Source organism: Aptenodytes forsteri, unplaced genomic scaffold (genome assembly GCF_000699145.1).
Source record: "Aptenodytes forsteri isolate BGI_AS27 unplaced genomic scaffold, ASM69914v1 Scaffold110, whole genome shotgun sequence".
NCBI lineage: Eukaryota > Metazoa > Chordata > Aves > Sphenisciformes > Spheniscidae > Aptenodytes > Aptenodytes forsteri.
This window is the reverse complement of record NW_008794583.1, coordinates 63345-87582: the sequence shown is the minus strand read 5'-3', so window position 1 is coordinate 87582 and position 24238 is coordinate 63345. Positions and strand designations below refer to the sequence as shown.

At 47.0% G+C, this 24238-nt stretch overlaps 1 protein-coding gene across 1 annotated transcript in view; it reads right to left on the bottom strand.

The window, feature by feature from the left end:
• VPS45 (vacuolar protein sorting 45 homolog) overlaps positions 1-24181 on the bottom strand; it is a 30255-nt gene extending 6074 nt beyond the window's left edge. The window contains exons 1-13 of the mRNA XM_009272566.2: positions 24052-24181; positions 23761-23821; positions 22459-22538; positions 21870-21938; positions 21431-21568; positions 20899-21009; positions 19403-19537; positions 18920-19033; positions 18037-18204; positions 14294-14452; positions 13415-13522; positions 12973-13094; positions 4855-4986 (exon numbers count right to left, since the gene is read on the bottom strand). Coding sequence (XP_009270841.1) covers positions 4855-4986; positions 12973-13094; positions 13415-13522; positions 14294-14452; positions 18037-18204; positions 18920-19033; positions 19403-19537; positions 20899-21009; positions 21431-21568; positions 21870-21938; positions 22459-22538; positions 23761-23821; positions 24052-24171 — 1517 coding nt within the window. The 5' untranslated portion in view covers positions 24172-24181. The remainder of the gene's footprint in view (positions 1-4854; positions 4987-12972; positions 13095-13414; positions 13523-14293; positions 14453-18036; positions 18205-18919; positions 19034-19402; positions 19538-20898; positions 21010-21430; positions 21569-21869; positions 21939-22458; positions 22539-23760; positions 23822-24051) is intronic.
• Positions 24182-24238: the final 57 nt, after the last annotated feature.

Sequence of the window (24238 nt, the reverse complement as noted above, 5' to 3'; positions counted from 1 at the left end):
GTTGCCCTTCTCTGGACACGCTCCAGCACCTCGACGTCCTTCTTGTAGTGAGGGGCCCAAAACTGAACACAGTATTCGAGGTGCGGCCTCACCAGGGCCGAGTACAGGGGCACGATCACTTCCCTACTCCTGCTGGCCACACTATTTCTGCTAAGAACCTGTGATTAATAATCTCCAGCCTTCCAGCCCTTCCATTACAGCTCGTTACATTGCAGGAAAAAACCAGGTAGGAGCTCTACACTCAGGTCTTCCTTTATCAAGTGGTTCGACCCATGGCCAGATGTGATGGCGTAGCTGCAGACCGAGGAGTCCCCAGCGTGAGTCTGCTGTAGAAGAACTGCATTAAGTGGGCAGATGTGGCATTTCAATTCTCACACGCCGGGCGCAGCTCTGCAGTGAGCTGTTGCCTAGGCTCGTCATGCAGGAAAACACGTCCGGGAAGGCTTTTTTACCTTTTCGACAATCAAGTCATAATAGAAGTATTTTTAGTAAGGCTGCCAAAATTTCAAAAGTAACAGAGGCAGCCAATCTGGTTTGATTAGAAAACCACTGAAAATTCCTTGACAACAACAGATTTTTTTCCACCCTGCTGGCATTTCTCAAAGGATCACAAAGCCTTACCAAGTGCCTATCTGTATACCCTCCTAGACTTAACAGCGCGAGGGTTGCCTGTTAACGGGAACGGGGGGAAAAAAGGAAGAATTAAGTAAACTGAGATGGGATAGATTTAAGGCCTCATCTGCAGCAAAACTGAGCGTGCGCAATCAGAGAGATTTTCCGATCTTTGGATTTCTGCATTTCTCTGGCTTTCATCACTTGACTTTTCAGCACCCCCGCTGCTTTAATGCATTTTTTTCTCACAACTCTTGCTTGCAGCCAGGAACAGAAGACCCAAGCCACATTCCCAACCCTATCACTGACTGACCTGCCCATGGCTAATGTCAGGAAAGAGGCCGAGGAGTAGGTGCACTACATGGATTTATCTGTTAGAGGTGGAGGAGGGAAGACAAGAAACAAAATTTTTCTCGTACCTTGTAAAATCACTGGGATTTTTTCAAACAGGGGAACAGACTCCAAGAGTACAGCCTGTTAGCTTCTGTAGCCTGATTTATTTATAAGGAATCCCTTAGACTCCATGCGTCATTTCAGGATATGAGCATTGTTATTAGATGCCTGCCCCTATTTTGCATCTATATGGATACAAATCCATGAAGATCAACAGGGACAGATTCTCCTTGACATGACTGTGTAGCATAAGGGAACTTTAAACAGGTACCTACAATGCCCACTTTGAGACCCTCTTTGCAAACACAGAATGTTGTATTTTTCATCCCCACGACGAGTGTTTTTCACCTCCACACTTTAAAGCATCTACTTACAGTATATTCACTGGACAATGCAGATGGTCTCTTAAACAGATAAGCTTCCCGCAAATACACAGCTCTGACAACATAACCAGCTCCAAAGGCTTGTTTGCCTCCTGCTTTGTAAAAAAGCAGAATGGATATCCCTTAAGCCATCCCCCACCCTATAAACACAGATGTTGATCACAGTTTAAGTTGGACTGGTAAGAACAATGAAAGCACAGGATTAGTGTGCTTACATGTGCTGCTTAGCGCATTAATATAAAAATCTCCTTGTTTATTGTGACATATCAACCCTAATCCAGCAGAAATAAGCAACAGTTCATTAAAGGAAGGCCACTGGCTTACTGGCGCAGCTAGGACACAATAAAATCTAGGTTTCCTCACAACAGACACCTCGGTGTCTTTGCTGAAATATCTGTGATCCTCGTGCACTTTGCTAAAATTGCGGTTATCACTCAGTGGACAGGAAACTTCTTCATTTCTCAGTGACGTGAGCGAGACAACTCGCTTCACTGCACAGGCTGCTCCTCCTGCATATGCAGGAGCTAAAGCAGGCCAGTCTTCCCTTGAAAAGGGCTCGAGATTACTGACTCCAAAGTTCTAATTTTTTATTATTATTAATGTGTCCTTTCATCATTTAGGAAATCTTATTCAAGCCACTAGGGAAAAGCAAATATATTTGAGGTAGGGCTATTTTTAGAATGGGACCCTCGACAGTCCTCATCCCGGAGTTCCCAGACGGGACCTTGTAGTAGTCAGCCCTTAAAAAGCAACAGCCTTTTTTTTTTCTTTCTCTTTTTTTTTTTTACTTCATTCTTTGAAATGCAAATTTTGATACAGTATCCTAGTTTTTCTGTAAATAATTCAGAGACTGCGCCAAAACGTAGTCGCGGTAGAAGCCCTAACTAGCTAATGTTACTCATTACAGCACAAATCTAAGAAGTGGAGCCCAACGATGTAGCTGCAAATCTTGAACTTCATAAAGCAGAAGCGAGAGATGGTCCCCGCTCAGAGACCTTCTGGTGCAAACAGACAAAGGAGAAAGTTGCCCAACGTCACCTAACAGGTCAACAGCAGAGCTGGGACGGCAACCTAAAGCTCAGACCATCTTCTCACACCCATCCTGCTCGCCACACTGCTGCTTTCCTTCTCCTACTCAAAACACCGCTGGTGAGTTTCCTCTGTTCCCCCCCACAGTGACAGTTTTTGCTGAATCTGCTACACTGATACACTTTCGGGGCAGGTCTTAACCTCCAATATGGCGTGAAAAACTCTACCATCCCAGAGGTCTCCATATCGCTTACTCTGGTTTTTCGTGTTTAGCGTGGCGTGATGACAGTACCACCCAGGTTCTCAGCACAGATGCTGGTAAAAGTTTAATGCAGGCATGTTGGTAGATGTCAAAATCAGCCTCAAAATGCACTGGTAGACTAAGAGGTTACGGTGCATGCCAGGCTGAATACGAACCAGGTTTTTCTGCATCCTTGCAAGATGACAATTTACTTTACTTCTTTTTATCAGTCAAAGAGCGGCTAGTATGTCCGCTGATCTCTTTTTCTTACTATTTCTAGGCTTGGCTAAAACAGGATTTAGTTCAAAGGCTACTTTGTAAAGCAGAAGGTTGAGGAAGCCGGGTAATTTGGGCAGGAATTGGTCGATATGTGGGCTAATACAGACTTGCCTTTGTAACCCAGTTCATAAAAGCAATTTGCTTCTGGGCTAGCATCAGCTCAGGAGCTTTCCAATCATCTGACATTAAGCTAAAGTAAAGGCCAAATTTCAGAGCAGGCACCGTGAATTTGGAGGGTTTGGGCACTTTTTCTGAGCAAGTGATGATAGGAGCCACTGGATTTCCTTGCGAGAGAATTGTTACTGCTTCTGTGCAGGCAGCTTTGGAGCCTGAAGATCCCTTACAGGCATGAAAAGGAAGGGCAAAAGTGCAGGGATTTTATAAATATCACACTGGACTCTGATGCAGCAGCAGCGCACGTATATGGCCTGAAAACCAAGCCATTTTTTAGCCTGCTCGCTACACTTGAGTCCACCTGTCAGTAACTGAGATCAATGAAGTGCTTGACAGCTGTATTTCTGACATACAACGCCTGCGGTGTTAATAGCATGTGTTTCCTGACCTCCAGGAGACTGCTGAGGCACCCAGAGCTGTTAGTCAGCTCTGAAAATTTCATCCCAAATGTTGAGAAGCATAACTTTTCCTTCCTGTTGCAGGACTGCATTTTGTTTGTGTTTCTACGTGGTAATGTTGAAGCTCTCCTTCCACCCCAGCTGAGAGCAGGGTGCTCTCTTTAATCTCAGAGCAGCTGCTGGACAACGCCAGGGACTCTCCCAGGACTTAGATTTCACCACGCTTCCTGCTGCAACACATGGGAGAGATGTGGGTCACCTGTCACATTCCTGCCGTTACCCTCCTTCCGATAACTGATCGGCTCCCGGCCACGGCAGCGTCATTATGAACGGGGACGGAACGGAGTGGTGGGAAGGAGCAAGGCACCTATTGAAAGAATTCATGCTCCTTTGCTTGGCTGGCAACAAGTCATGCTGATAGGAAACAATCCCCAATATGGTCTGAATTTTCACCTGTGCTCAAGTACTCAGATGAATAATTTGGGTTCAGGAACCATTATTTGTATTTATAAACCAGACAGTTCATAGGAAATAAGCCAGGCATTCCATAGCAACAGGAATTTTTGGCCAGCTACAGAAGAGCAGTTGCAGGTTTCTGTACGAGCTGTCTGACTCTGTAAATCCCAACTGAGACCCTTAGGAATGGCTCGCTCAGCTCAGTGCAGGGGACGTGAAATACCATCAGCATTGCCCGACACGAGCCCTTCCAGCTCCGACAGTCAGCTGCTGGAACGTCCCAGAGACAGTGACCTAGGAAATCAATGAAGCTCAGCGTGGTCAGTGCTCCTCGGCGTTGCTCAGTTCCTGGAGGGATTAAGCCTTTACAAATGTCTGGCCTCCCAGGAAAGGCAACTCGGAGCGTACAGCAAACCAATAAGGAAAGCTCCGTTCTCCAGGGAGAAATGCAAAAGACGCAGCCAATACTCTGCAGGCTTGTGGGCGGCAGGGAGCGTGTTAGCAGTGTAATCATAGAACTCAGTTCTAATCACAGGTACATTAACTTCACTGCTATCAAATGCAGTTGCTCCAGATTTCAACAGGAGCAATGAGACCACAGTCGCTTTTGAATTCCTGTGTGCCGCACTGGCTTCCCATTCATATTAGAGTGTGTGGTGAATTACAAGCAGGAAAAACTATACACATCTACTTCCCTGCCCTTGAATTCAGTAAAATGCACATTAAACCTTCAGCGTGGTAATAAGTCCCTCAGCCATAATAAGCAGAGCTGGGCTCGGACCGTTTTCTGTGTTTTACTGTGTGATGAAGATCCCTGAGGCGTCACAAATTCACGCTCATGTCAGCAGTTTTACACACACAGAATCCACAGTAAATACATGGTTATTACCTTTTTGTGTTGTGGATTGTGGTCCCACCTAGGACGATCCGGACCCCCGGGTTGGTGCGGTTAAGGTTATAGACAGTCAGCGCCTCTTCGTAAGTTGCCCCTCCAATGATGAACACGATAATATCTTGGGGCCTGCAATAAAGACGCAAATGTTGAGACGGGATCAGACAAAACACAAGGATAAATCCTGTACCTCTCATGGGCGCTGAGGCAACGATGATGTTCATTTCTCTCCCCAGACCATGTCTCATTTCTGTCATAAGCTGGGCTCATGACTGACAACAATGTGTAGCCCATTAAATCGCTTTTAAAACATTGTCTCTCCTAAACATTTACACAATGTGCTAATGGTCCTTAAAAGCCTCCTCAGCAACACCCACACGCTGCATCCCTGTGGAGCTCCACCATGACACGTACGCCAATGTTTAATGCATGATCGAGACACTGCTGCGGCTGTTAAATTAAGATCAATTCAGGAGTCAAACGAGGACAACAGTGGTGCTTCAGACCTCTTGGGCTTGGTTTGAAGGGCACGGATCAGCTGCAGTTTTGCTGGCTCTTTACAGAACTACTGGGATTTACGCAGAATTTTTACCTCTGAGGTTACATTCCCTAGCCAGCCTAGAAATACAGGATGTTACAGAGAAGTAGCGTGAGGGGAGAGGGGGGGAAGGAGGGAAGTGCCTTCATCCGACAAAATACAAAACCAGCCATATGCCCCGCACATTCTGCTTTCAAAGGAAGGCTGCACCTTCCTTGCACCACCCTCCCCAGCCACTTAGGTTTTCCACTCTCAGGGACAGCAGAATGTGCTTGCAACCCGTAAATCAGCTCTGCCACCATCTACAAGCTGAGAGAACAGTTTCTGCAGAATCTACAGCGAAAAGGTGTGGATCACATCCTGTCAGTCATCTGCTTGAGTCAGAGCAGTCAAGTCTCGACACAACTAACTTTCTGTTGCGGTCTCAAAACTCATCTCTGCTTTCCAAGCAGGTATTTCGGCTACAATACAGCTGCTTGCTGCAGTGGTGGAAGCAGCAGGCATCCATCTGCTCTGCCTGTGCAAGCTCTGGATCAGTGACAAAGCAAATGGAGCATGAGACAGGGATGACCCCGGAGTGCACCTAGTCTCTGTGCCTCCGGCTCCTCCCTGCTGAGAAGCCAACCTGCAAAGCCCTCGACACCTGTTACTGTCCAGGGGAGCAACACGCGCATCGGAAGGACGAACATCGAGGACTTCTTCCTTGGCATCACTGAACAGGCAGTACTACCAAGAGCAAAACTGCTTCTGCCGTCAGAATGGGACACTGGCTCAGAACAAGCGTGTTAGCCACCAGATCCGCGCAACTGCCTCCCTGCCCCTGGAGAGGGTGCAGAAAGGTAAGAAAAATTCAGGGAAAAGATGAGCCCACACCCCTTCCCAAAGTGATCTTTGTTACCGATAACCTTCCAAATCGTAAGTATTTTCAGAAAGTTTGGGTCAGGTCTGCATAAGATGATTTGGACAGACAAAAGGAGATTTCAGAGATGCTTTAGAAGGTGGCGGTAGTCTCCCTTTGTGGGGTGGAGAGGGAATACCGCAGCCTCGATGCCTGGAACGTGGGAACCCCATCATTTCAGGCACACCCTCTGGTGACACACAGCATTGCTAATTCAACAACAAAGTCGTTGCATTCAATACAGTTCCTCCGCAGGTACTATACAACTTGTTATCCATGGGAACTATAATAATTCTAATAATGGCCAAGACTTCCAGCTGCAGTTTGCTGCACAGCTTCCTTGGAAAGAACAAGGCTCAAAGTGGAACCCTTTGTAGAGAAGTCCGCAATAGTGGAACATGCTATATTAGATGCCTTACGCCTGCGCTCTCTGGACAGAGCGACAAGTTTTACCCTGCATGTGATTCACCCCTTCCAGCCGGGAGCAGAGGTGTAGGCAGTGCTGCCCTCGGGATTTCAGCAACGCAGTCTGTGCTGTCTTCACTTCCCTCCCAGAGCCCCAGGAGTTGGTGTGCTCATCTCTCCCTGCAGAGCTACACAGTGTCCCCTGCACGGGAACAGCCTGTGAAATCTTCTGCACTGCAGCCTTAAGATAAGCAGGTTATATATAGCAACCGCACATTCAGGCTGTGCAGGTTCAAACATCTCACTGAGGCAGACAGAGGTTTTTGCACCCTAGTGACAACACAAGTCACTGAGCCAGCCCCAGAGGACAGAAGAGTGCTGCACCTTGTCTTTTTAGGCATACGGCTTTGGAAACTAGGTGCAAACGTGCCCGAGTCTTTAGGGGGTGGAAATCAAAGGAAAGGGAACGCACAGCAATGAAGTAATCTGATAAGCCACTGTCAGTTGTCAGAAAAAGTATACCTAAGGTCTCTACAGACCCACTTTTATCGTGATGCATGTGCCAAGTAGGCCATGCCACACTTCGCTTCTTAGGTTGAGAAAGCTGCACCTCCCCAAAGCCCAGTAACTCAGTTAGGACCTTTAGGGTTAAAGTACCGTTACTAACTGGATCACTGGAGCAACAAAGAAACCAACCAGGTAATTTCTTACCAAGCAGTCTTGTGCAGACTGAAATCCACAGGATCAGTCTCCTGGTACCATCATTTATGCATTTTTGGTTGGAACTATCAGAGACCTAAGGAATTTAGATGCCGAAGTCATGTGGCTAGCTCCCATATACTCCTCTGGAATACCTTAACATTTACCAGCCTTTAAATTTGCCATCAGCTTTCACTGTCACCGTGACACCAGCCCTGCAAACTCACATCACTGATGCACTTAACAGTCCCTGAAGTCAGGGCTATGCAATGCTTGGTCGCAGCTTTCTCCTAGGAGTGAGTTAGAGTTACATTAATTAGTGTAACAAGATGCTGGATCCCCACAAATGAGGGTGAGACTGGGCGTTGTCAGCCTGGTCACTTCATCAACTCAAGGCGTAATTGAAGATTACATCCACTGGAAGGGAAACCGTGTGTTTCTTGCTTATGCAAAGCCCAGATGCAGAGGAGTTTGCTAGTTTCTCAACCCCGGGCTCAAGAACAGAAAAATACCTTGTGAAGGCATTTACAGCTGTCTTAAAACAGGTTTGAAAAAGATAAAGTGCGTTTTGAATCACGTCAGGTTAAGGAGGAACTAAGTACACACAGGAGAAGTTAGCAGCAAGTCATGAAACCCTTCCCGCCTGTACTCTTCCCTCCCACTCCTCTACTAGCTGTTAAGTGAAAGCAGTCTCACACGCAGCCTGTCAGGTACGGCCACGTTTTATGCAACACTGATGAGGATTACATATGTCATCAAATTGGTAAGGCAAATGGGTCGGAACTAAGGAGGGATACAAACCCTGTGAATGGAAGTTTAGAATTTTCTGATACATATTGTGTTTTCCTTGCTGCTGTGTTTAGAAGACCCTCTCACGGCACAGAATTCCCCTGTGCTAGGTGCTGTACAAAACAAGAATAAGAAAATGGTTCCTTTGCCCTTTAAGTCATTTCTGTACTTTTTACGAAGCAGCTGGCACTATCCAACTCGGGAGACTAAACGGCCCAGTGATGCCATCACAGACCGCAATAAAATTTCTCTGCCATCCTCAATCAGTAAGTCTGGGTTACACCCTGTGCACGGCTTTGTCACTGCGTATTAGCAGGTTTTGTTGTGGTGGAGAATCTTTGTACGAAGAGAGGAATAGATCGACTGATACCCAGAGAAACCTACACTAAAAAGATGTCAAACAGCGAAATCCAGAAAGGAGGATAATCCAAACAGACCCAGCATGGGAGAGCTGGTATCTGCACTGGGCTGCAAACTAAACTGATAATGCCTCTGAGATGCTGGGGCGCAGGTAAGAAAACTTCCTGCTTGGACACTATATCCTGGTCTGCCTCTATTTCCCGTGCAGTTGTGATTGCTAGGTGTCAGGAGCATGGCACAGACCATGCTTATTTTTGCTTTTATATTGCTACTGCCTTTCTTACAGGATTAAGCCCGGCATGGGGGAGTGGGGGCAGAACTACAGCCTCTCTCCCAGTTCAGGTGCCTTGCTCAAAGCATCCGGCATTTACCCTGCAGATTTCTCACAGACCAGAAGCGAGCTAAGTCACGCAGAGGCAGACTGCCACAGGAAGAACAAAGGGATCTTGGTGTTCTCATGAAGCGCCCAGGGAATACTGCTTAGATCAAGGGCAAATAGTAAGCAATTTCGGAATAGGCAGAAACCACAAGACTGTTATAGGATTAGGGGGAAAGCAGTCGACAGCAACACTCGCTCCAGCTGTTGTGCTCCTCAGGCCCCATTTGTGGATGTGGCTATGTATCTCCTCGGGTTAACTACCAATTTAACAGCTAAATGCTCAAACACTTCAGACAGGAGGAAAAAGCAACTTCCTTGAAAAAACAAGGACACGGTCAGAGTTTTGCCTTAAAAAAATCCACGAAACGCAAACCATACTAAACACAAGAGAATATATATGATTTAGGAATAGCGCTACTTTCCCTAATCTTTAGGGCAGTATGTGTGAGCTCAGATGAAAAAGCATACAGCCAAATGGTTCCACATCACGTGCTGCAAGCTGATGTTTCCAAAAAAGGAGATTTTATATTCGCTGCCTAAGGAGATACCTCAGCCATCCCTTCAGATGTGTGTCAGCTGTAGACATTTCTAAACGGTTCCAAATTCTTCCTCTCCTCGAGCAGTCAACAAGAACTTTCCCTTCAACAAAATCAGTGGGAGAAAGATCATGTCCAGTCCTAGAATGCTCTAAACTAGATGGTATCAGTGAGTTCTCACGTTCCACGTTTAAGTCTGAACTTTGATGGGCTTTCAGACAAGGTAACTTTCCAAGATTTTTCAATAAGCAGGTTAAGTAATTGTGGTAATTTGAGAAAGACGCGGAATGAGCCGAGTCCCGTCTGGATCCCCAGGGAGCAGCATGCCTTTTCCTACTGCTATTTCCTAGGCTGTTGCCTGGTTCATGCAAAACGTTGAGGACCCATGTTTGGTTTTAAGAAGCGTAGCAGTGACAGAGCTGTCTGGTGGTCCGATTACAAACTCGATTTTGTAAGAAGCGGACTCTAGCCATCTTGGGTAAGCACCCTCAGGCCCAGCTGCTCTGGTCGGGACAAATGCCCTATTAGAGGAGATCCCAGGTCAAAGCATAAACAAAGCAAAAGCTCCACCCGAAGGGCAGGCTTTGGCAGAGCCCGGCGAGCAGAGCACGCCGGTGGGGTCACAGACCTTGGGAGGCATTTCGTACGGCGTGTAACACAGCTGGGGCTCCCGCAGGCTGCTGTGACGGAGAGAGGCTTTAGGAACTTTTCTAGCTAGTACTTTCCAGCAGCAAGGTGGAAGGGACTGCAGGCTGATGGCACACGAGAAAAGGATGATATTTAACACGGCAGGAAATAGAGGAGAAGCAAAAGAAAGCAGAATTGCTTATTGCTCTCTCCTAGGAACCCTGCTCAGTGCTTTGCAAAGGTTCCCTTTCCTTCACTGCTGCCAATTTCCACAGCTGAATTTGGACCAGGAGCTTTTTCTCCCTTGCAACAGTGTAATGTTTAATACAGAAAGAAATAGTTAAAAAGAATCCTTTCAAATTCTTTGCTGTTCAAGCAACTGCATCCCTTTGATCAAAAAATACAAAGCCTTTTGCCCTGACCTTCTGCTGAACTCCTGCCAATCACTGTAACACCATCCCCTCAAAGCAGAAAGCAAGAAGACAGTGTAGCCCAGTTTGCCTTGGGCTGTGATTTATTGTACCAAGTTTTGTGAAATTATTAAATTTAAATTCCTTGCTCAATTGCTTTGGCACTAAGGCAAAACCATCAAATGGGCCTTTTTCTTCCAAACCTGATAACTAAAACCTGTTTTTAGATGAGCCCCCGTTTTCATGATATCGAATATTCATACTTTAGAGAGAACACAGTGCTGTGGCCCCCATTTTATGCAGCAAGTAAAGACCAGACGCAGAAGTATTTAGGTGCCTATTTTTTGTCAGTTACAAACCCTCATTCCTATAGCTCCTATGTCTTAAGCTCAACAAGATCTACCACTCCCATCAGGAAACAACCCTAACAACCACGTGCCCTTACGCTTTTGATCATTTTGCAGACACCTGACCCAGCAGCAGCACTGTTGGACCGGCCTCTGTCCCAAGGACAATCCCAGACCAAAGGAAGACCGTGAGAAATTTAAGGGAAAGAACAGTCTGGAAGCTCTGCTTTGCTTACTTTAACAAAACTACAGGATTCACGTCTTTTAGCTAAGAGACAAGGCTGCAGCTGCTGCGGAGAAAGGAGGGAGGTGCAGACTCCATTTCCCTTCATCCAGCTTCTGTTTTCCTCCAGTTCGAGGTAGGAATTAAACCCTTCTCATGCTCCCCCAAATAAATTCTTTGCATGTTCTTTGTAGCAGGATTCTCAGGGGCAGGTTGCTGTACCCTTTTCAGGAAACATTTAAAGAGGAATCTAAGCGAAACACAGCTCAGGAAAATGTAAGTGGGAGCTGAAAAAGAGAAGATAAAGGTCAGAAGACCATTTGTTTCTAGTTAGCTCAGAACAAACCCAGGTCGGGGATGCCTGGATGCAGTTACTGCTGTTCTGCAGGTCTCATTTCAGATCTACCACAAACCGCATCCCTCAACCTCTTTTTGTTGGGCTGAAATCCATCTCAGTCAAGAGCTGGTTTCAAGGACAGAGAGGATAGCACTTCTGTTGCTAGGGGCCTTGATATTTCACACCTATTAAAACCACCCATCCACCCTATCCAAAATTCACCGTTTTATTTTAAAGGGAAAATCTGGAGTAAGGCAGATATTTTTTTGGTCTACCAGGGACATACACAAACAAATTGTTTCTTGTATGACTATAATTCTTTCTTATTCATAAATAAAATTATTAACGTTCCCCTGCTGTCAGCCTGGCATGGAATTTGGATGCCTCCCTGCTACAAAATACATTTTTGCTTTCATCAGATGGATCGAAATGCCTCAAGGCAGGGCTAAGGAGGAAGAGCACTGTGTGTGCATCTCAAAGAGCGCCAGACATGAATGCTCGCTCTTTGACATGCTTCTGCCCCTCCCACCCGCTTGACACTGCTGAACCTTGGTCCCCAAGTCTACTTCTCTCCTGCTCCAAATGAGTCTGTGGTTTTCATTTAACCCAAACCGCCCTGCAACAGCCGCCTCATTTGTTGAGAATTACTACCTTGAATTGATTTTCTGCTTCACTAAAAATGTGGGAGTTGCTGATAAAAAGCCAATAATATGCAGCGTGTGGAGGGGATGACGATCGTTCTAACGCTGCAAGTAAAACATCTTCCGCAGAACCCTGGGACATTTAACAGACATTGGAGAAGATTCAGAGAATCGCTGCGATGACCTCATCACGGATCACCCAAAGGAAGCAAAGCAACAGCAGGCTCTTCTCCTCAAAGGAGACTACCACTAGAAGGAATAAGAAATACCCGACCAGCACGCTGCAGAAGCTAAACTTAATTTACAGAAAGGAAACTGCGGTACCAAAGAAAGGAGTGATTTGTACAGAACACCGGTAGAGGAGAACTTGTCGTCTTCTCTCTGATGATTCAGTGCCCTCATGCTGAGGCCCGTATTTACCTTTAATGACTTCTTTGACAACAGATTAGCTTAGCTCCAGCAAAGTCAGCGAGAACCAGACAGCCAGAGTTCTTTTCAATTACAGTTATTAGCCATATTCAGCAAGATCCCATTCTCATCAGGAATAGTAACTGGCTCAGAAGGGAGAGCTTGCAGTTGGACTATTTTTGATACTCTACAAATAAACACCAGATGGCATGGATTGAAGTTAGGGGGCATGCTGAAATCCATCACGTGAACATCCTGGCAGCTTGGTGAAATGGCTCTATCCTTTACCTGAGCCCTTACAATGGGAACGTCACATCTTGGCCAGCAAGAAAAGACAACCGTACTTCAGTCTTAATAGCCCTCTCCAGGGCACCTACTTGAGAATACAAGAAAGAATCAAGACATTTCTCTGCCAAGCCCGTTTTGTTCATCTACAGGCAAACAACAAAGCAAGTGGCAGCACTGGGAGGAGCAGATATATTTCAGTTCCAAGCTCTGCCCTAAAAGGCCCCACATACCTGTCACGGAGAGTGTTGGGACCCAGGTAGGGGTACTGGCTGTCCTTGAGTTTTCCTTTGATGAGCTGATCTAGTGTTTCTTGAAGGAGAGGCTGGTGTTGCGTGTACACATTCTCAACCCCCTACAGTGCAAGAGAAGCTCTTGTTATGAATTAATACAGCAAGGCAGCAAGCTAAGAGGGAAGATCAGCAAAGGCACATAAAAGGAGCATCATCATCTGATGGATACATCAAGTGTTAACTACTGAAGTCCAGATTTGAAGAGGCTTTGCAGCAACTAACTCCCATTGTCTTCAGTGAGAATTATGCCCTAAAAGCCCAGTGCACTTAATATTAAATCTCTGAAATCCATGACACGTGGCATTGAACTGCATGCGAGTCCTGCTCCGTGACTGTAATTTTGACTAAAACTGACATTATTTCATCTGTGGCAGATCCATACCTTCAGTCCTTTGAGGAACTGTTTGGTGATGGCTACAGCATCCTTGGGACTGAACAGGTCACTGCCCCGCACCCGTTTCCCTCCATATTCCACAACGGCAGACACGAGCTGTACAGAGAGAGGCAAAACCAGAATCCTGTTAAGCTGGGAAACCAGCTTCCAGGCAGTTTTTGTCTAGTTAGGCTCAGTGGAGGCACCGGAGTGATGACCAAGGAGTCAGGGAGATCGATCCCAAGCAGATAACACAGCATAGAGAGAAGCAAGGGGGAAGAGAAGAAGTATTCCCCCTATCCACCAAGCAAGTCAGTCTGCCGTGACACTGCCTGCATAAGGAGAGAGGCTTTCATTTCCATAGTCTGCTGCAGTGATAGCAGATCTTCCATGCAATGTGACATCATCCCGCTTCTCCACCTCCTCTCCAGCTGCTCACTACATTTGCCAAGCACTGCCACCCTCTCCCTCCCAGCCAAGCTCCTTTTACAGTCCCCATAAGTCCTTTGCTGCAACTATTGCCTATTCAGCAGGAGCTGGGGGAAGAGGGGTGGGGAGGAGGAGGGGAAGGCGAAAGGAAGCATGTTCCAGGCCCCGTTTACATGCCACACACCCGTCCTAGCAGACTCCTGGCGTGCCTGCCGTCTCTGCTTTATTCAATCCTTCATAATATCACTGATTTTGGAAATGGAAATTAAGTGATTAGTAATGCCTTTTAAAGTAACACCTGCAGGCCCCAGCCAAGCTCAGGGTTCTTTTCGCAAGGTGCGGCACGATTCAACAAAAAAGCATTGTGCTAAACTAAAGCGGGCAAGCTCTACACCAATTAACACTGATTTTCCACTTCCGTGCCCTCCTGTCCCACTCGTTCATCCATGCTGCAGTTACCTTTCGGTATTTCTCTGACACACCCCTGTTCTTGAGATCTGTCATCAGCCCTGGCAGGCTATTGCTGCTGTGCCGCTCGTAGTGCAGGGCATAAAGCATCACCAGCCGGGCAGCGTCAAACTCTGTCACCTTGGGGTTCTGCAGGAGGCGACGCACGTTCTGCAGCAAGACAGAGAGCAGTGTTAATGGTAAGGCCTTCAAAGGACATTAAATCAGACTAATATCAAGCCCACTGCCTAGCAACAAAATTGCATGCAGGAGGAATGCAAGAGAATTAAATTGTGTCATAAGCAACAGAGCCTGGCTTCTTATGTGCTCTGCCGTTAGATTTATTAGAGTACAATGGAGTGCAAGTTGCTTTTGGGTCTTTTCCTGAAGCTGGGAATTCATAACGCAATTCTGTTGTCCATTCTTAACCCTCCATAACACGCTGAGGGGTGAGCGCAGGTTACTGGGTGCCTCCCCTGAAGGGGGGCATCAGCAGGCACTCACAGAAACCTTTAACCTCTGCCCTTCCCTTTCCAACTTGAGTAGAGCCAGAACTGGCCCACAGGTTCCACCGTAATATTGACTGTCAAGAGAAAAGAGCGAGGACAATTACATAGATTCTGTTTTCTTTTGGAAGGTGCAGGGCAGAAGCATCGAAGTCTCAGATAACCTTTGGATGTGAGAAGCGGAGGAGCAAGTATCAAGCATTTGGAAGCAAAGGAGGAAAGGAATTAAAGCATGAAAAGGAAGAGAAAGATTACAGCACTGGAGGTAAATACAGAAGTCTACAGTTATTACTTCTAATATGCAGATTGTTACTTTTTCTGCTGAATAGAACACGATACCGTAAATATAAAGGGTGCATGCCCCAAAGAGGCTGCCTGTTAAAGTACAGACCCTTTCCAGAAAAGTTTCAGAACCCCCGGTGCATGCCATTTACCCTCCAGGGATTGCCGGCAGGATATAATTGCTTGTGTAAATTGGCAATTGGCCATGTAAGTGCTACTCCTCCTCATTGCAACAAAAAGCACTTATTTCCTCTCTGCAACCTCTCAGTCATTGTGTCGAGTCACAGAGTTGAGATAATGGAGTTAACAGAACAAACACCAGAGCCAAGTTGGTAGCTTAGGTGAGCAGTGGGAGTAATAAGCTTCTTAACTCCGAGCTTTGAGATGGATCTCAAAGAACAGGCATCAACTAGCAGATGTCTTTGCAGACATCGGGTTAGGGCTGGACAGATGCTTTAGGACACAGCAAAGTCTGAAATTCTCCCTGTGCTGAACATTAAAGCAAAACAATCAGCCTGTATTAGCTCAAATGCATGGGAGCAGAGGAGCTGCCAGTTTTACAGTTGCAGAAATGGCGGTTCCAAGAGAGGGATGGAACCAGTTAGGATTTTTTCCACTCTGTAAGCGTACATGACCTTCAAACACTCCAAAAATCCCAGCGTATCTTTGCAAGATTCTCCCACCCTCCCAATATACAGGTAGGCAACACGGAAACATTCAGTGAACAGCTGTGAAACAGCGTTCTGAAACTGTCGCTACTTACCACGCTGATTCAGCTATATTTGCTGGAATTTGGCTGATGCTGACTAGCTACAAAAACACAGGATAAAATCCTGGCTTTGAGGAGGATCAACAGGAGTTTACCATTGACCTTGGTAAGGTCAGGAATTCACCTGTGAGGGTAGGGACAGAGTCCCACGGAGATGTTTGCTTGCAAGATTTTTGATCCTGTGCTGGCAGTGCAGTGGCAATGCCTATATAAGCGGGAAGCGTGTAAAACAGAAAAGCTATTGTCCGTCCAAGGAGATGGGATTCAAAACCTCCCATTCATCTCTCAAGGCTCATGTACTATGTCAGGATTAATAAGAGACCAGGGAAAGAATAACCAAAATGTACTGTACTCAGGGGCCCGAGGCCACTGAGAAATTAACAATTGCTGAAGTTACATCAGTGGGAGAACAATTCTGCCTTTATTTCGTGCACTGGCTTATTCTTCATTGTTTCTGTGGCCTTGCCCCTTCACTGCCATTAGGAGACTGCAACAGGGAACAGCCTGGGGCAGTGCAGCTAAAGAGATACTGATCTCTCATGTAGAAAGATATCAGTTCCATAGTTTTGCATTTATTTCCTAGCTGCTACATGTTTTCCAGTCGGTCTCAGTTGTTAGGAATACAATAGAGCCCTTTAGGCATGTGGCTGTAAGCAAACTGCAGGCAGCTTTTCTGCTTTAAAAACTGCAGGAATACCTACTTAGGCCAGACTAAGACCTGAATTAGCACCAAGGCGAACTCCAGTAACTGCCCTGCCATGACAGCGTGGCACTCGGTGGGGGCTGACCTGCCTCTGTCCAGTTTCCAGCACTGCCACATAGTCTCTTAACCGTAGAGCCGGTAATGCAACGGCAAAATCACCAGAAGTTCACATCATCCCTTTCTTCAACGAATCTGAGATAACTTAATAAAAGACAGAAAAGTAGACCAACATTTTCCAAAATGGTCTCCAATGCCAAGCACCCAAGTTTCAACACTAACGCTCTGTGCTGTGTTGGTATCAGAAATAACAGATCACAGCACAGACACGATGGGCTGACGGATTAGAACTCAAATCTTTGACTTTTAAACTGCAAAAGCTTGATCCAGAAACAGTGATACAGCAAGAGAACCTCAGAGGCTGTTTTCAGCAAATGCATTTTATGACTACGTTCCCCCTTCAATACTTAGTCATCTAAATTCTACCAAATATAAGCTAGCGAATCATATCTATATGCTCGCCAATCTATATAGCTGCGATGACTTCAGCAGGCCTGTACCGATTCACATCAGCTCAGGATCTGGTAACAGATTACAGTACTTGAAGAGTCTAATATTATCCCCTAGCCACCCACTTGGAGCACAGAATAACAGAGGCAAAGAAGACGTGTATTTCAAATCTGTTGAAGATGCTTATCTTTATTTTCTAGTCAAACTGCTTCTCCAGTATTGTGTAAAGGAGTCCATTATATGGTGTAACTCCTACCTTAGCTATAAAAAATTAAGGAATCGTTTTTTAATATTGAGTCGCTGGTTGAACTCTGCTAGAATACAGTCACACTCCACAATACTGCTCTTTTCTCTGAATAGTCAGCGGCCACAATTCATCACTATTGACGTACTGTCAGATACCAGGTCAGGTCATGGAATCCAACAAGCCAGCATGGGGTCAAAACTTCAGTCTATACTCGGCTATAACAGAAGTCTCTGTTAGGCTTTTTCAGTCCTCTTTGCCAAAGAAATCTTTTATCTAAGAGGCTTTCCACTGTTTTTTTATTTAAAAAAGAAAGGTAAAAGCCAGCACCTCAGTGAATAGTCTGGTTTACACAATTTCATGGATTCCATTTCTTCTCCTCCCCAACAAATACAAGCAGCTTCTGCACAGGGGTCCAAGGTTTTTTTTTTGCTGGTGCCTGCACAGGCAGCTTGCCAGAAGCCAACTGACTGGATGTAATGAAGGAATGTTGTATTGTGAAATGCAAAGACAGAATTTGCAAAGATGCTTCTCAAGCCAGTTATTAACTATGATTCATCCCCATCTGAACTGAATGGGGAGGAGAAGAGTAATTCGAACATCTAATGTCCCAACCCTGCAGGATATCTGCACGCAGAACTCCCGCTGACTTTCAGTGTCAAACTTCCATCAATGGGGAAGTTACAGGATCAAACCATCTAGATTCAGACAAAGGATCAAGGTTAGGTTTTGAGCCCGAGGTACCTGGAGAGCGCTGGAGTGGTCATTCTGGCAGGCCAGTTCCTGCTCCACTTCAGACACCTCCAGCAGGTTCCGCTCACCAACCAGTCGAGAGAGCTCTCCCACTACTGTCACATGCTTCGATACCGTGCCCGACATCTTCTTGAACTGTGGGTAATTCTCCACAAATGCCTGCAACGGGGAAACCAAAGCAACCGGTTCTTCAAAAGAAAAGCAAGAGACAGCAAGAGACAGTGGATGTGTGCAAACCAGTGATAAATTGTATAAACTAATTTGCATCAATATAAGCAAGGCCAGCGTGGGTGTGTGGATGACCGGGCACCTCAATCCCAGGAGCCCACAGGATTTCTCCAATTACAAGGAGAATTTTGGAAGGGATGTACTTCTTATTTACTCTTAAAATAAAAGGATGCGGACAGTATCTCCAAAGATGTCGCCAGGATTCTTTAAATCTTGAGCAGTGACTGAATTAATAGCCTGTGCTCTGAGCTGTTGCCAAGTGACCCAGCTCAGATACGAAGTCCACACAGCCCTATTGGAGTAAGCCAAGTACTTAAACCAGAGCTTACCAATTCAATTGTAGGGCTTTGGGATTCCAGCAAGCTCTAAGCAGCAGCTTAGCGAGCAGTCAGAATAAGCAAGCCTGTAGACCACACTGCAGTGGTGCAGAACGGCCTATCGAAGTGTCTAGCCCTCAGTGAAGAACCATTGTAATGAACACAGTGCAAAAAGGAGGTTTCTGCTCCACAAAACTAGCACGCCACAGAGATCTGAACCGTTGGTGCTGATAGTGTGGACTGTCGGTGTAGAGACAGCAGTGATCTGCACTATCCCGCAATGGACGGGATTTAAAAAGTCCAGTCAGTTACGTGTAGATTGTTTGTACCTTCATATCTGCTATGGATTCCAGCTTCTGCTGCTCCTTAGGTTTCCTCCTCTGGAAATCCTCCATAAGGTTCTTGATGTTACTGCCAATCTCCGCAAAGTTCAGGTACATGTTCTGCACGGAACAAGACAGGGATCTGAGAGAAAGCCATTCTAACACGAGTCTTGATGCCACTGGAACAAAGTGGCACTCTGTGCCCGAAACACTGAAGTGCCATTGCACATCGTCTCCCTGAGGCCCAAGCTTGGGCAAGCAGCTCTGCCATTGGTCCGGGTTTGAAATAAAACTATAAAATGGACACGTTATTTCATGTCAGATGCTGCTTGCATAACACATTGATTTTCACCACTTGCATAAGCTATACAGTACATCACCACCCCGACGCTCAAAGTCATTGGAAATTTCCTTTCACACGGCAAAACAAAGAATGGAACCGCATCCCCAAATTCACCTACTCATGAAGATCCCCACCGAGATACCTACGTTGGCGTAGAACTCGTCGTTCTCGGCAGACAGGACCACCTCTCGGAGATCCTTGCTTATCCCCGGTACCCGAGAGAGGTCGATGCGGTTGTTGTTAATCCCCAGCAATTCGTGAACCATAGCCTGGTACGTCCACTAACAAGGATGGTGAAAGAGAAAGGCAAATGATGACCTTAGTAAGATAATAAACAGCATTGGAAAATTCATGGATTTCAGGCTGAACTCAAACAAAGCCAGTTTATATTCCTCTAGCAACACACAGCGGATTCAAAGTGTGCATTTCTCAAACTTTTGCCAGAATGTTAGAAGAAGGAATAAATATTACTTCCGTTATAATCAGACGGGCATCCCGTGGTGAGAGACGCTGGTGCAAACGCAAAGGAAAACCACCCCGTTCCAGGGTGCTTACCGTAAGTACGTTTAAAAGACACGACTCTCGAAAAGAGGAGCAATGGGGATTAATATTCCTGTTCGAACGGTTCTGTTCGCCACCGTCATCTCCCCCTCCTCTGCTGTGAAGGGACATGTATTTTTGGCTGCAGAGGTTCCACAGTTGCAAACTGTGCAATTTCCTCCATGCTCCTTTGCTTCTTAGGCAGCAGTAGGAGTGTGTGTTTCTGCACATCGGTGAGTTACTATATTTATCCTGGGAAGACTAATACTAATCTAGAGAGAAAGCTGATCGGAGCACCGACATGCCTGACACTCCATTTACATTCATCTGAATCTCTCTTCTGGATAGAAGACCTCCGCATAGCAGATAATGCTTTTGGTGCCCTGTGCCGAGCGCCGTCCTTAACTCTACAAACCACACGTGACCTGGGTTTCTGACTGTCGGATCACTCCAATAATACAAGTATCACCACTAGCTCCTACACCACTGGCGTTGCAGAACCGCTGGCTGCTGTTGAGGTAGCCCGGCTGCAGCTCCAGCCGTCGCCTGATCGCCAGACTGACCTGTGTCTAAGCGTACCCCCCAGAAATGAAAGGAGACAAACAGGCCGTTTGATGCCAGAATCTGCAGCACAGCAAAGAAAAAGAAAATCCCAACAGCTACGTAGTAAATACTACCACCCGTCAATAACACGGAGGGAGAAATACAGCAGCGCAAGGTCACTCAATAACTGTGTACGTGTGCTGCCAAACGGCCTATACAAATAAACCCTTGGAAAGGACACTGCCGAGACACGAGGACTCCAAACATAAAGTCTGTCTTATGGAAGTGCAAGCGGCCTGGTTTTCCAGGGTGCTGGCTACATCTGCCACTGAAGCCAGCGCACACGATCCGTGCTCAACACTCTGAAAAATCAGGCCACGAGATAAAAGAGGGATTTCAAAAAGAATGGGGGTGGGAGGCAATACTTTTTACCTTTCAGATATAAACCGTGCCCTGCCAGGGTGTGAACTCCCAACTCGCTACTACCGCCACAGGGCTCTCTGCACTTCCAGAACTCGCGTTCCTATCTCAGCCCTTGCACAACTGCGAGATGATTCACCTGGTTCAGAAGTGGGGTGATGGCGTCGTCGGACCGGTCCAGAATGAGAAGTAAAGGAGGAACCTCAGTGCGCCGAAAGTCAAACAGCTCATACTCTTTAGTGATTACTTGCTGTCGAGAAAAGGGAAAAAAAAAAAAAGCCATTTGATCTTATGTATACCCAGAAAATGTTTCCTCTTAGTCTGGATACAGGTGAACAAAAAGTGAAGAGCTGGTGAAAAACGGGTTGTGCTGCTATCTTAGTCTACACTGCTAATGAAGAAATAATACCCGCTCTCAAAAGGCACCAGGTAACCTGCTGCAATTTATGACACTCACAGGAGATAGGGGTCTTCACCTGCTCCTTGGTTGGGAGCAGGCAGAGACGAGGCGTGTGACCTGCCCGAAGCCGTGCAACAAAGGAAATGACACAATTTACAAGAATTGACTGAAAAAGGGTATTCCTCTCAAATGCACCAACATGTAAAAAAATTAAACAAAATTTAAGTACGTTGCCAAACTTATTTCACATCGCTGTAGGTTCTCACCATACCTTCACGCATTCAGCAAGCCTCTTTGCTGACTCAGAAGAGAGCTGGTACCGAATCATGGGGCATTTCTTCAGAGACAAAAGCAGAGCAGTCAGCCCTTGAGTTGTCCTGGACAGCTGAGCCGGATCCCAGTTGCGACCCTAGAAGGAAAGGCTGCATCTAGTCTGCACCGTCCCCAAACTCTTTCTCACATAAAGTCTTAAGTCTTAAAGTCTTAAACTACAGTTTGACTGAAGGAGCAGGTAGACCAGAGGCCACAATCCGGATTCCCCAGCGTTCCTCTCCTTGCCAGTTCCTCGTAAGGATCAGCTGCCCCCTTACGGACCCTCAACAGCAGTCTGCCTGCTGGGCAGCCCGCCGCCGCACCCAGCTTGTTGCGGCTACTAGTCTCTCTATTAACCGTAAAACAAGGCCCTGGAGGAGCATTAGCTTTTTTCATACCTGGCAGCAGCCCAAGAGGTTGAGAGAAAAAACGTGTGGATTCACTGCAATGTAATCGCCATAGAACTCCTGCCAACAAGGGAAAGCAAATACAGTTACGTGTCTTATTCAGCCTACAAGAGTACGTGTGCCAGCATCAGCCACATTAACACTAAAATCCTAAGCAGCGCACAGACTCCTTGACTCTGATCGTTTCTCCTTCCTCCGTGCCTAACCTCTCAAATCCCTCCACTTCTGCTGACAACTCCACTGCCAGTTTGTCGTGTGTATTTTTCGAGTATGTAGCTCTTCGTCAACACCACAAACATGTAGCAGCCTTGTGAAACACAGATGACAGCAGAACCAGCAGCGGCCCTGACAACAGGAGGGCAGGCAGAAACGGGGGCCACAGCAGTTTTTCTTTCTTTTACTTTTTAATCCCACGTCTACGTTCATCTTTTCTTCCATCCGAGACTGCTGCACGGTGCTGCTGCATACTGTTCGAGAACTACTGAGTCCTCCCACTGCCACGCCTGAGTTTGTTAGCTTGTACGTTCACTTTGCTGATGCTTTTGGATTAGGAGATCTATTTAAAATACTCAAAATTCACCTGAACTTCAGCCACAACTTCCTGTTCATCAGCCTCAGCCAATGACTTGACATCGCTCTTACTGATCACGTTACTGAAATCTGAAAGAAAACAACAGCGAAAGAACAGTCGGGCTCTGCGAGTGACACGTGACACACAAGAACACCACAGAACAGTAGGACCAGATTTTCCCCTGGAGCAGGAGCAGATTGCAGCAGAGATCCCTTGACCTTACACCTGCGATTGTTATGCAGACATTATAATCCAGAAGTTACCTCACACGGATACTCTGAGCCAATCCCCTGTTCGACTTCCTGCCTCTGGTGCCAATATCCAGTACGTGACTGCAGCGCTGGACCAGCACGTCACGGTCAACGATGGGATTAAACGCCCCGTGGGACGCGGCAGTGCTGGAGAGGCAGCAGCGGCTCTCTCCTGTCCTCTCCCTGGCCTGACATCTGCCCGATTAAGCCACACCACGCACAGCCCGGTTGTGGTCAGTAGATTTCTGTGCGTAAAAACTGAGTAATACTAAATGGCTGAACACAGTGACAGCCGCATCTCTGCTGAGCTCCTCGGCATTGCTGTGCCAGCAGGTCACCACCACCCTTTCCAAACCGGAGCCCCCTCTCTCGCCGCCCGGAGCCTGGCTCCTCGGCGCTGCATTCCTGCAGAGCGGCAATGACATCTAGAGGCCTCTTCAGCTCATTTCCTAGAATCTCACCAAGTGATACCTGTGCTGGAGGGCTAGACTTCAACACAAAGCCAGCCGTAGTTGTTCTGCTTCATTTCCCAAACCACAGAACATTCCGCAGCATGAGCAGGACACGTGAGGAACACCCGCCCGATGTGCCAGGCATGAGAAGATGCCACGTAGCAGGTTTAGTCCAACGCTGGGATGTGAAGTCTACCCTAATCCTGTCTCTGAATTATTTACCTTCAAGATTTGGGCCAGTCTCTCACCCAGCGCATCTCAGGTTTCCGTATAATAAAGGCACTTTACCCCTCGCATTAGCCGCCTTTCATGTTTATGAAGCAACATCCCAGAAATTTTCAGGGATGAGCCACAGCGGAGGAATGCAGGTTTACGGTGTTGCTTTGCAAAGATCTCTCGCGAGTTGCTTCGGTTTAATTATTTTATCTGGTATGTATGTACCCTTTGCTAAAATAGCATAAAAACTAGAATTCACACATTCTTAGCGCTTTAGTAAAGGCCTGTCAGTGGGAGCGGTCACAGCGTCTCACATCTGTGTTCTCTACTGAACATCCGATCGCTCTCTGACGGGCAAGTCTGACTTACTGGACAGGACGGGACCTACTTACAAATAAAATAGATGCTGTACTTCGGCCGCCGCAGCTCCTGAATGAGGCACTCCACGTTCTCCTGGACGAAAACAGCACCGGGGAGAGCAGATTGTAAAAATGTTGAATCAAGAAGGGTTTGGAGTGACCCGCGCCCCCTCGCCGTCCCCATCACGGTCCCTCCTCGTGACCCACGGCTCACGCACGGCCGTCCCACCACCTCAGGCTAACGGCAGGCGGGAAGGGCAGGGCAGGGTGATGCCCGAGGCCGGGGGTCTGAGGCGAGGGGCAGCGCTGGCGGGATTGCTCTACCTTGGTGGGCCGCAGGAAGCAGATGGCCTTCAGGTGCTTCATCGCCTCCCTGTTGGCGGAGTCGAGGCGCTCGAAGAGGTACACCTCCTTCTGCAGGATCTCGGACTGCGTGTACACCATGCTCACGATGCCGGTCTGCGGGCGGGAGGCGGCAGCGCCCATCACCCCGGGCCTCGGGCCTCGGCCC